The sequence below is a fragment of the Larus michahellis genome, chromosome 3 (assembly GCF_964199755.1).
Source record: "Larus michahellis chromosome 3, bLarMic1.1, whole genome shotgun sequence".
NCBI lineage: Eukaryota > Metazoa > Chordata > Aves > Charadriiformes > Laridae > Larus > Larus michahellis.
In genome coordinates, this window is record NC_133898.1 from 91,509,211 (window position 1) to 91,522,022 (window position 12,812).

General features: G+C 40.7%; 1 protein-coding gene and 1 long non-coding RNA gene across 6 annotated transcripts in view; one reads left to right on the forward strand and one right to left on the reverse strand.

Annotated features, from left to right (window-relative positions):
• The window catches only part of RNGTT (RNA guanylyltransferase and 5'-phosphatase), a 191,387-nt gene extending 182,886 nt beyond the window's left edge, over window positions 1-8,501 (forward strand). For both annotated transcript variants that reach the window (XM_074581166.1, XM_074581169.1), the window contains 2 exons: window positions 2,771-2,894; window positions 5,688-8,501. In XM_074581166.1, coding sequence (XP_074437267.1) covers window positions 2,771-2,894; window positions 5,688-5,851 — 288 coding nt within the window. In that variant the 3' untranslated portion in view covers window positions 5,852-8,501. The remainder of the gene's footprint in view (window positions 1-2,770; window positions 2,895-5,687) is intronic.
• LOC141741167 (uncharacterized) overlaps window positions 773-12,812 on the reverse strand; it is a 124,363-nt gene continuing 112,323 nt past the window's right edge. For 3 of the 4 annotated variants that reach the window (XR_012586300.1, XR_012586303.1, XR_012586304.1), the window contains 3 exons: window positions 9,905-10,071; window positions 5,842-5,914; window positions 1,780-2,707 (listed from right to left, as the gene is read on the reverse strand). This is a non-coding gene — a long non-coding RNA (uncharacterized LOC141741167). Of the gene's footprint in view, window positions 2,708-5,841; window positions 5,915-9,904; window positions 10,072-12,812 lie in introns of all 4 variants that reach the window. The other variant, XR_012586299.1, reaches the window with a different exon arrangement.

The following is a 12,812-nucleotide window of genomic DNA, read 5'->3' on the forward strand; positions in this document are numbered from 1 at the left end:
TGCTGAGGATAAGCATTTTGGCTGAGAACTGCCGTCATTGCTAAGACGCTTCTGTTTCTGTGAAGCACTAGCTGGAAGAAGTACCTCTCGGGAAGAGAAACGACGATGCATTATTCAGATACTCCTATGGACTGTATTGCTTGCGGGGGTAAGGAGGGATGAGCCCCATACTGCAAAGGGAGAATTGAGAAGATGCTTCTCTGAGCAGCTCAGAATGAATTCCCAAATGGAAGGAAATTAAGATAGTTAAATTTGACAGTTTCCCTGTCCTGCTTTGAAGCTGAAATACCAGAAAGTAGCATGCAAGTGATAGGTAGATGTAAGGTGTGAATTACGGATACAAGGATTGCTGTGGGCGTGTTCAATCCTGAGCATAAATAATACCCATTTAGAGGTCTACTGAGATGCAATATAGAAGAGTATTTTTAATGCTGAAAAGTGTGTTTTGCACGGAGTACTTGTAGTCTTGATCAAAAGCCCATCAGTTCCTAAAATGTTCATTAGTATTACGATAAGTGCCTTTAGAAGACTGAGGTCACTTAACAAAGTATAGGGAAGAGTAGGTGCTGTATTTTTGCCTTTGTAAAATAATTGCTACAACTTACAATTGTTAAAGACTATGATCACCATTTTTCTAATGGGGAGATTCATTTGTGTCAGTGCTTTGGCAGGTGTTCGTATTTTGTGGAAAGATCTGTCTTCCAGATTGCTAATGAATGGCCAAGCAAGTGTCTAGATAGTTAATAATACTGCTTAATTGCCACGGTCAGATAAAGCTGCCATCTAATTTATTGCCGTTCTGAGCATCTGAACACTAGAAGAATGATAAACCATGAGAAAGCCTTATGAGGTGGTTGGTTGGTTGAAGTCATTGCCTGCAGTCTTATACATTTCTCTCTCTGGCAGGTGATCCTTCTAACATTTTCCTGCCTTGGCAGAGAATCAGACACACGGTCATACCCCCCGCTGCCCCCGCTTCCACTAGGCAGCTGTTTTCCAAGTAATATACCTTCCCAAGGCACTGCGCAGCCAAGAGTTTCTTCCTGGGTTTATGCATCCATAGTGGGCTAGAAAAGGATGTTGTGTTTTCCTGCATACACCTAATGGAATATAAATACATCCACAAATGTGTGTCAGTCAAACATCTGGACTGTATATAGCTTTTCAACGCAGATGGAAAGAAGTGACGTGCTGTGCAGAGCGTGCTGCAGAGGGAAAGACTGCTGATCCGGGCAATCGCTTGATTTCATCCAACTGATCATCAGCAGATGCAAACTTCACTGAAGGATTAAATGATTTCAGGAAAAAAGCTCTTTGCAGGTGATGGAATGGACGAAGGAATAATCTGTGACACAGAAACCTGACTCTGACTCTGTCAGTCCTGCAGCAGGACAGGCCTGGGTTGTAAGCGGATTTAACAAAATTGTCTTATAGTGCCATGTTCACTTGACAAGTAAAATCCCAGGGCTCCCTGTCTGGGAATGAACACAAGTATTCAGGGTAAATACCAAGAAAAATGTTAGGATTCTGCTTATCAAATTCAGGATAGATCCTGTACCATGCAGTATAGGAGGACTTTGGTCCATGCTCAGGACCTTTTCATGAATTAAGTGTCTTTGTCTGGGAATTAATGGAAAATAGGTTCATGGGCTTTCCCACTGTATGTGCTATTAAGCTGTCTGGAGACAGTTATGGCCTTTTTCAAATCTGCATCCCTCTGACAGTAGTAAATTCCCGTGTCACCGCTCAGGAGCAAGTAGACAGCAGAGGTGAAAAATTATGCTAATGAATTGCAATCACCAGACCCTTTTTATTAGAGCGCTTATGCATAAGATCCTGAATCCAAAGTGTTATATTACCTTGTACAGCTTTTTCCTGTTAAACTGTAGCAAACTAAACACAGCTAGCAGTTAAATACAGCTTTAGACTTCTGAAGAGGCCCTTTGGAACAAAGCGAAGTATATGGGTAAAATTGGGAAAGCGTTAGATAAGGTTCTCGGGTTACCATGGTTACTTGAAAATTTTGCATTGTATCATAGATTAGGATGCATAGGATGAAGTAGCCAAAACAACTAGGAAGTCCAGTGCATTTAAACTACGTTTCCAAACCACACAGCGTTGCCAAATGGAAAGACAAATAGCTCAGGATATTAGCTGCTGACAAATCTATGAATTGATAAAGAGGGGCCTGAAGGAGATTTAGAACACATGTGATTTGAAATCCCACGTTATTTTGGAGTTACAATCTTAATTTTTAAAGATAAATGAAGAAAAAAAAAAAAAGAAAAGAAAAGAAAACCCCTCAGCAATGTAAAGAGTGGAATGGTTTTCCATGAGCTCTTTCTGGTATTGAAATCTGACATTTGGCTTTGAGACCTTCAACAAAGACGGTTGATGAAACATGGATAATACATTTCGTGCACTTAGGCTGGCAGTAGCACTTAACACTGGAAGCAGTTTATTCCCATGGAAACCTATTTGCATTTGGGCCAGAAGTGACTTTTTTCCCCCCCTCTGTTAGAGCTGCTGATGTTTTAGCATAATATAATTGCTGTGTATTGACAGCTGATATGAAAAGTATTTTTAAAATGTTGAGTAGCTGAGCATATGTATAATGGAGATGTAATCTGTGCACTTTTTCTGTGTAGGATGGAGGCATGTTGCTGAAAAAAATGCAGGGCAGTTTTTGATCTTCTGTTATTTATCCCTAAAAGAAAGGAAAAAATGTGAATTAAAATATGTTTATCCCAAACAATTTTTTTTTAAACAGGTGACAAAAGAACTGAAACAGTATGACAATAAAATTATAGAGTGCAAGTTTGAGAACAACAGCTGGGTCTTCATGAGACAGAGAATAGACAAAAGCTTTCCAAATGCCTACAGCACTGCCATGGGTGAGTAGAATAATTTGCTTTAAAAGTTTTTTAGGCCCAAATTTTAATTTTTTAGCTCTCTTCTAGTTTAAGGAGGAAAGGCACTCTGTGTTCTCATTTCTACTTTGAGTCCAGGTTTCTCTAACTTATTATAGTAATACTTCATCCTGCAAACGCTTATGTCATGATTAACTTCTACATAGCATGAATCCTTTGGCTTCAGGGTTATTTGATGAAGTCAAGTTAAATACTCTGATGCAGTATTTAACAGATAATGCCGAAGCAAGTGCCTAAGTCTTTGTAGAACTGCAAACACTTGCTCAAAGAGACTTTAAAGAGCAGGGCATGCCTTTTAAGCGAGGCCCAAGAAAGTTTTTATTTATGGTAGCATTTCAACAGCAGTTAACCAACTAACATCAGTTCCTAGAGTTGTGTTGGCTTGTCGGGATGTAATGCGAGCTGGCACGCTGTGAGTTGAATTTGTTGAACAAAAAAGCAATTATAATTTTACCTCTATTCAAAACACCAAAACCATTATTTGGCAGATGGGCTAGAAAATGGATAGGAGAAAATGTCATCTTCAGTTTCTGCAGTAGTCGTACAAACAATGAAGAGGGAAACAAATGAAAGGTGGGGGTATATCACTGCAGAATTGTGAGACTTTTATGTTCTTCTACCAAAAAACGTTTTGCCAAGCATTGTAAATTAAATTATATTTTTTACTTTCAGGTGAAGTATAAGAGTTTGAATAGAAGCGTGCAAGGCTGAATAACAATAGTCATGTTGATACTGACTTCTGTTAAGTGCCAAAATAAAGTTTAATCGTATTTAAGACCATGCTATATGCTAAGGCATGCATAGATGATGTAGGATGAATTCTACTTGAATTTCTGCCTGAGCAGTGAGTAGATTTTCTTGAATAAACAAAATGTGGTCATTTTGCCAGGAGATAATAGATCTGTTGGCCCCTTAGGGAACCAGCACAGAATGTAGCTGAAACACTCGCTGAGCCGTCCTGTTGGGAAACAGGAATGGGCCACAGAAGTCATGCAAGTATGACATCTCTTTGTCACCATAGCTTAAATTTCTCTTCTCTGTTTCACCTTATTGTTTCAATAGTTAGTTTTCCTTGGACTTTTTTTCTCTTTGAGGAGTAGCATATTCTTCTTTCCTTTGCTCTTAAGAGCGTATGTAGCTGCCCTTTTTCTCTTCTCATTTTCTCCATTTGTAGAGCAGTTATGTTAGTCCTTTTTTTTTCCCTGCCAAAACATAATGAACTTCCTAAAAATAAAAATTAAAAGAAAAATAAATGCTTTGGGAAGAACTCTTTTGTGAGAAATACTTCAAATTTTCTATGGAAATTTTCAAAACAGTTTTCTTTTGGCTTTAAATTTTCACTTTTGACCATTTTCCAAAATCTCCAAAAGTATTTTCTCATTTGAGAGTTCCGGTGTCCCCTTCTCTAGATCCTTTCTCCTTTATTTGTTTTCTCTTGATGAAAAGTACTATTTATTTTTCCCCATGTTGAAATAACAACAAAATAAGTACTTGTCTCCATCTTGCTTTTGGACTTTGATACCTTTCAAATTGAAAAGACAAGGGCTTTTTGAGTGACGAAGCCAGGACAGCCTTTAAAAGTTGATATAGAATTATACCAGCTGCCTTGTGGCACAAATCCTATTCCTAAACTACTGATAATCGTAATGCTTTCCAACTACTGAAGTCACATACAGTACAACTTGTAAAGCACCTTTTCCCTAAAAATAAATGAGATAATAAAAAAATGGTTCTAGGAAGGTGTTTTATTAATTGTGAAGTACTGTTTTGAATGGTTCTGGAATTCTGCAGGAAAGAAAGGAGTGTGTTTAAGAGTCATCGTTACTTGTAACAGTGCTACATTGCAAGTACATTTTAAAGGAGTCTTAACGTTGTTTAGTACTCTAGGGGGTCAATGGATTGTTTTGCATGGAAATTGCATCCATACTGCGGCCAATCCTTACATGCTATAAATTATCCTCTAATCATTTTGTACTTTCTTACAAGATAGTTGTAGGATTCCTGCTTAATTTCTTGCTTTTTCATTTTCCCTCCTCCCTAAGTTTCTCGGGAGGATTAATTAGAGGAGTATGAATTTACATAGGAAAAATATTAAAAATATTTCATTTGTTTGAAGAGAATTAAGCCTTTTCCTTTGTTCTATAAAATCCTGTGGGCCATTACTTACAAACTACAACCTGGGGAGTCACGTTAAGTAATCCAAGCGTGCTTGTACATGGGTGCCTTGGCCACCGTGCAGCACTATGGCCTTCCTCCTTCCTAGAGACCTATGGTCTGGTGTGCTAGACATGCAGCTTGCTCGGTGTTAAGTCTTTCTGCCATGTGAAGGTATATGGGTTAAAATAAAAGTACTGTGCATTGTGGGCTTATGGTATTTATAGTACTTCATAGTGGAAAAAAAAAGAAGTTACCTTAATTCAGAGGTTTTCAATATTAGGCCAATCTTGTTTCTAGCTATTTGTATTTGATGAGTGTTTTAAAGCCGTGTCTCACAATGCATTCGTGCTGTTGCTCGCCTCAATAGGATGTCAGTTCTCGGTGTTTTTATAGTTGCCCCGTGAAGCCTACACAGACATGGCTTTTCTTTGTTTTAAAAAGAGATTCCCATGAGGTAGGGCCCCACTACACTGCTTTGCTCCTGGGGGGCGAAGCAGAGATACTTGACGCCTGACACAATCATCTTGTAGAAGTCAAGGCTGAATATTTGAGCCAAATTATGTTATTTTATTAACTTGAGAATACGTTCTTTGTTCCCAGCTGTATGCAACAGCATCCAGAATCCAGTCACGAAGGAGATGCTGTTTGAGTTCATTGACAGATGTACAGCAGCTTCTCAAGGACAGACGCGGAAACACCACCTCGATCCCGACACTGAACTCATGCCACCCCCACCGCCCAAAAGGCCGCGTACCATCACATAAGGCCTTGGTCTCAGCGGACAGCGTGTTTACAGTTCTGCAGAAGGTGAAACGCAAGTGTGAAGGCTGGAAAAAAAAAAGAAATCTGAATTGCTGTAAATACTTGGGTGTGGTTTTTTGAGTTTGTTTTGTTGTTTTGTTTTTTTCAAATTCCACATACGAATGGACGTTGTTTTGTAACTGATAAATTCAACCTTACCTTATGGTATTGGAAGATGAAATTTCCAAAGGTTTAGACAAGAACAGTACAGTGAAGTCAATGGAAAGCTGCCTTGTTTATATATGGATCTCTTTTCACCTTTTATTTATAATGTCAGCAATCTGGAACTGAGAAAACGTTGGGATGCTGTACTTTTTAGAGGCTGTGTTTGAAAAAAAGCAGAAGTGTTTTTTTTATTATTGTCGTTCAACTGGTTGCGATTTGTCACCCATAGTATAACTGGTCGTAGTTTCCCTGCATTTCTGAGACTTGTGTTTAACAGCAAACAGCAATGTTGTTTGTGCTCTGTGTTGGTTAAAAACTAAGCCGCCTTAGATTTCACTAATTTCAAAATTAGCTGGGTTTTTGTTGTTGAAGTATTAAAAAAGCAAATCTTTCCTGTAAATAGCATCCCTTTGAAAGGCAATGTGCTAGGTGTTTGTTTTCTCCCCCTGTTTGAACCTAACATACCAAATGTATAGTGCGCTGATTTTAGCTTTGCCTTTTTAAGTTTACCTGTAGATAAGGAATACACCAAATCCTTAGTATTAAGGTCTCTGTTAAGAGACTGTTTCTAGTACAGGGCTTAGTTCTCCACAGTGATACCATTGTAAATATTATTAAAAAGTACACATCACTGTGATATGCAAGAGTAATAAGCAGTGCTAATCATGATGTCTTAGATCCAGGCACAAAATGGCAAAAGAAATGCCAGGCAACTCCTGCGTCAAAGAGAAGGTAGCTTCAGCGGAAGAGCCACATCAGACACAAAGTCTGCCGGTTTGGGTAATTGCAGGGCAAAAAATAAGCCATTTTGTGGGATAGGTGAGCGTCCCAGGGAACAGGACGCTCATTTCGAAAGGTGGGGTTGGCTGTCCTGCAGCAGCGTGCTCCTCCGCTGGCTGACTTTCTTTCGTACCAAATGGAGAAGCGCATGAATGCCCTGAGGGCTCTTGTTGCAGCGCACTGGCGCGTGGCCATAATAGTAGTTTTGAGAAGGTGCATTCTGGTTGTCTAAGGGAGGAGTTGTTCTGAGCTGGGATTAATTGGAAACCAAATGCAGATTTTAAAGTTTACTGTACTCTGATCAAGCAGGGATTGAATTGGCTCTTTCTATAGTTTACTTAGTGTGTGAGTCATCCACTCATTCAGCAATCTGATTAGTAAAGCTCATTAATTTCTTATAACTAAAATGCATTTCTGTTTAAATGAGTTTTAATGTTTGTAAGCAAAATTAACTCCTGCTTTTTTTTTTTTTTCTTTCCTATTTGGAAACTTCATGACTATGCTTTGTGGCGGCTTCTCTAGTTGTTTCAACCTGTTGTATAAATGCACACAGAATCATTTACATGGTGTTCCTAGCATCTCTTTCTGGGATATTCCATATGTTGTAGAGAACTGAAGGAGGTATATAAGTTACTTTTTATACTATGGTAAAACTTGAGGGGAAAAAAAATGTTCATCAAAGTTCTTATTTTCAACTGTACATAGTTTCTGCGTGTTATCTATAGAAAAGATATAATATCACCTATGCAAGGTTGCAAAATAATTTCCAAAAAAGAGCCTTATGAATTTGATGTGAAAACCTATGCAGCCTCTGTGCATCTTGCATTGAAACACACAGTAAATTATTTCTTCACTCAGTATAAATAATTTCCCCCAGATTATACTTGTCATTGAGATTGTCACAACGTACACTTTGTCACTGATCTCCATGGTTCCATGGCAATTACAATGTCTGTGATGATTACAGGCTTCTCCACGGGGTTAGGACGTTTCATTCTTGTACGGATGCGGCCAGGTTATTTCCATCTTTCTCTTTCTCAGCCCTTGCATCTTGTATTTCAACAAGACTTAGCTTCTGGTTTACCTTTTACTTCAGACACTGCAGGCTGTCTTCCACGTGCATTCCACCAAGTCCACAAATGTGTTGTGGCCCTTATATTTTGACAGTGTCCTTTTTTTCCACACTCATCTTGAAATGGGTATTTTGAAAGAGTAATGACTCTGAGAAGGTTTAGACCTCCACGTTCACATTTGGTTGTCCAACTCTTCTTGCACTATGACCTGTTGCTTTTTAGAGAGGTCAATTGCCTTTGCTTTTCTGGAAAAGGGAGGTACTGGGGACAGGTTGAATGAGGAATCTGATGAAAACAAATGGAATTTCACTTGGACCAGATATGTTTATTGCTGTGAGAAATGCAAACCTCCTTTCTCTGCTACTAGATATTCGAGAGATTGAAGCTAAGAAGCAAAGAAGAGTCTGTGCCAGGAAAATAGTGATGATAAAAAAACCCTGACTTGTCTATTCTTTGGTGTACAGCATGAATTCATCCACTGTTTTGTCATTTGTTAAATATATAATTAAAATTTGGTTTCAGTGGAGTTTCCAGAAAATGTAAGTACATTCCTCTACAAACTGTGTATTAAGTATTTTAATAAAGTCAATAGTTTAAAATACTTTTCCTAAGGAAGTGTTTACTTTTGACGCAGTGCTGTCCTGGTACCAGTGCAAGCACAAGGAAACTGTGATGTTACTGCTGTTCAGTCCTCCAAGTCAATTATCCGCATTTTTCAAACGTCAGTGGCTTTTCTCTCAGGTAGGAGTCCTCCAGCCCACTGGTGGCCATGATCCATTATGCCATTTTTAAGTACAATTTGCTCTTCCTGCGACTAGAAGCAGAAAGAAACCAAATGTGCAGTTGCATGAAAAGTTGTGCAAGACTTCCCTGCTGGTTTATCATCCAGCATGACCCTAAAGCTGGTAGCCCACCTACTCGGACCATCTCCTGGAATTGTATTGTAATAGGGCAGTTTCCTTTTGCAGTTGCAGCTGTTGCGAGAGCATCTTTCAGGAACTAAAAAGCCCATCTTGATTTTTGAAATTTCCTTCTGATTTAAGATCCTGCCCCTGCAGCTGGTATGTTCTTGCTACGTGAGCAATTCTTGTGGTGCTTCTCTCACCCATGTCTGATTTGCTGTTGTTTGAGCGCAAATGCCAAACCAGATCTGGCATTTGAGCACACCTGAGGAGGTATGATAACTTCTCCAACCCCTACTCAGTACTCCCCTCTGTATGCATAAGGACGCAAGTAGTTGATGTTGTCTTGCTTGTTCACTGGAGCGGTCCTTCAGGATCCCCGCTCCTCAGCGTAGCAGCTCCTCAGTGTTGTGCCTAAGAGGTGTGACTTCGTATTTCCGTAATGTGTAATGCATAATTGTATCTTACAATCTCAGACTATTCACAAAGGCATTGGCACAGGAAGCTAATTTCCTAGGATTCATCTGTGGTCAACAGAGAGAGAATGTGAGCAGAAGTCCAGTTTGTTCCTCCTGCATCTCTCCTGCAGATGTCTGAGTCTTCAGTGTTTCTTCTCCGTGTGATGTGTATCATTTTATGTTGCTCCCCTGTGTTATTAGGATTTTGTGAGCACAGTGTTAAATATTTTTACTGAGGGTAAATTTTGTAGCATCAAAATTCTTGCAGTGGTCAATCAAATTTATAATCTCATTAAAAACATACAGTTAGTGGCTCAAGAGCTGTTTATTTTCCATAGATTATATTGCTTTCCTTTGAACCTCTCTAATCAAATCCTAAATCCAAGTAATTCTGTTAACTGGCATGGGAGTGACATTGGGCTGAAATGCCTTAAATAGCCACATGACTTCTGTCCTCCTACGCAGTGGCACAAGGTTTGCTCTCGCCGTGCCTGGGGACCACTGCACGTTCCAAGGTCCACGAACCCTACAGGGGTTTAGATTTCACCTGTATCCCTTTGTTTCCAGTGTCAAATTTCCACAATCTGTGCAGACAGCATGGCTCCTCAAGCTTGCATTCCTCTGTCAGACCTACCTACCTGCGTTTCGAGTTGTCCTGGTCATCAGATGTGAGACTGAGAGAAACCTGTGCCCCATGGCGGACCCTCCACTCATGTTCCTTGAGGGCAGTGCTCTGCTCCAAGCCTGTGTGCTCATCCCCAGGTGATACCAGCCTTGCCGATGGATGGAGAGGGTTGTACAGCCCCTGAAAGGGAAATCAAAGCAGCATCTACCAGCAGTGATGGTATTCGTCATACGAGCAAGGAGCCTTTCCCCCTTCCCTCCTGCATGACCTTGTCTCCCTGTTTGTACAAACAAAGGTAAGTCATACTCTTTCTGGTGACATCTGGAACAATTAGTTTATGTTTTCAGTGGGCATATAGGTTAGCTCTCTTTCTGCTTCCCTGGTGAGGGTCCGCTGAGCTTCCCAACAAGCCAAAATCTGTTCAGCTGCAGAGATCTGTCGGGCTGAGGCTGGAGGTAGACTGAGACAGTTGCAAAACAGTTTTCCCTCAGTCAGGGCTCATTTTAATTTGGTTTATTTCAACCCATAGTCAGCAGTAGGCAGGGACACGAGCATGTTGTAACCAGCACTAGTATGACAACCTTCCAGTGATGTTGGTGCATCCGGAAGTGTGAAAACGTGGAAGATGCTCAATGAACTTGATGAGGGAATGATAATCTTTTTTCCAGTGTTGCAAAAACCCTCAAAATCTAAGTGCAACCCATTTCTACTTCTCTTAGAAAACATTGGATAATAAGTATTTTTTAATAAAATTATAGTCAACTCACAGGATAGGAATTTATTTAATTGGAAATACTGTTCATGTCCCCTTTCTCTCTCCTCCTCCCCCTCCTCCCCCTCCTCCTCCCTCAGTATCTTTATGTCTATTTGACTAGCAGAAAGCACACAAATTGGGTTCAGGAGCATTCATCTATGATACTTTGAGAAAATTAAATTTTGATTAACTCTTTACTCAGAACTTCCTCTAATGTGAGGAGGCAATAAGGTTATCACGTTAAATAGGTCTGTATAAACGCCGAGTATGTAACATTGGAGGAACAGAATTTTGTTATTATCAAAACATACTTCAAAGAGTTTCTGAACTAATTTGATCATGAAGGGATGGGAAGCTTTCATCCAAAGGTTCAAAAGTGCCATTCAAAAAGGTTCAACAGAAAAAATGTGAAGAGGAGGAGTACCAGCTTCCGTGGGCAGATCGTGCCATGGGTGTGGGAGGGGACGCTCAGTGTTTCTGTCACCTGCAAGTCAGGGGTGCGTTACAATGAGACCAGCTGGAGACCAGGCAAGAATACAGAGGACACCATACAGATGCTACAAGTTTGGTCTGATGGAAGAAAGGGTGTGAAAGGCAGCCAGAACTGGTGTCATCTCGTGTGCCACAGAGGAAGGGAAGTGGTAAAACGATGGTGAGGTGACTCTGGGAATGGGGAACTCCAGTGGAAAGATGAGAGGAAAGCAGGCAACAGTGACGCTGAGAAGAGATGGCTTTTTATGTAGAGAAACACGATGGTGAACAAAGGAGGCAGAACAAGTGAAAGCAGCAAGGGCTGGTGTGAGGGGTGAGGATCAACCTTCAGCCAGAAGACTCAGCCGGGCTGCCTCTCAAGGGGGCAGGAGCAATGGGGTCAGACAAACAGCCAAAGTGTATGGGATGAGGTCCTAAAAGAGTAGAGTAACAGGTAAGCCATTTCTCTTTTCCTAGCGGTTTACGCTATTCCTGAGCTCTGAAAGCTCTGGCGGACAATTCTACACTCAGCAATGTGTATGCTCGCACATCACTGGGAGTAGCCGGTGTGTGAGACACATCCCTGCAGCAGAGCACTGGGGAATGGGGACACTTTTGAGCCTTTTTTAGGTAAATCAGTGGTGTATAAACCCATGTGCAGTGCTGGAGTGCCAGGAGAGCTAACAGGTACCGATTTTACCACTGCAGCATCCCTTAGCCTTCCTGCTGCCTACCCTGTCCGCAAGCTGGATGGGTAGGGCAAATCGGGCTCCGAATTAGGGTGCCATGTGAGGCCAGGGCATTACATGCTCCACTTTCCTCTTGCCTCATATCCTGACAGTGGAAATACACACATTTTACCAGTGTACGTGTTAATTTAAGCTGAAGGACTGAGCAGACTCTATGACTGGAGAAGGAAAAGAATAAATTCCAGGCAGCTGCCTCTGCCAAAGTTCTGATGAACTCCAGAGTACGAAGCCCCAGAAACGGGCCACGAACATGGCTATGCAATATTTCTGTTCAAGTGGACTGTGAGAGAAGCAAGACTGCTGAGAGCCTTGGCAGTACGGGCACGAGGGGACAGATTCGGAGTGGCCCAGCAGGCATGCAAAACCAGAAACATGTCTCTCTCCAGGGTAAACAAAAACTCTGACTTGTAATGAGGTAAGATAAGAATAGAAAAACAATTTTAGTTTGAATTCCCTCTGTCGGTTTGCTTGGCAGTCAGTGCTATTTCATTGTGTATTTTAGTACTTATATCTCCTTCTTTGGTTCAGTTTATAGACCATCTTATGCAAAATCTTTTTAATGAAGAATTCTGGTTTGACAATATGGAGGTTTGAGACCCATAAAATAACTGCTCGGAAAGCACTAAGGAGCAAAAAAGTCCCTTTTCTCCATTAGCTAGTGAAAAACACACTTCTGAAAGGTTTTCTGGTCTTTAAAGCAGTGGGCTCCCGGAATGATTTACTTTCTCCTGCCATGACAGCTTGTTCTTTTAAAAGAAAAGATTTTGTATCTTAGAAATCAATTGTATGAAATCAATGACAATTCTGCTGCCAGGTAATACTTGGTCATGTGAGTGTGACCCGCTGGTACTCTGCAAAAATAATCCGTAGCAGGCAAATGCTGAAGTTTGAAGCGGTCGCATTTGGCTTTGCGTTCTTCACCATTTGCTGCTTGCATCAAAGTTGTG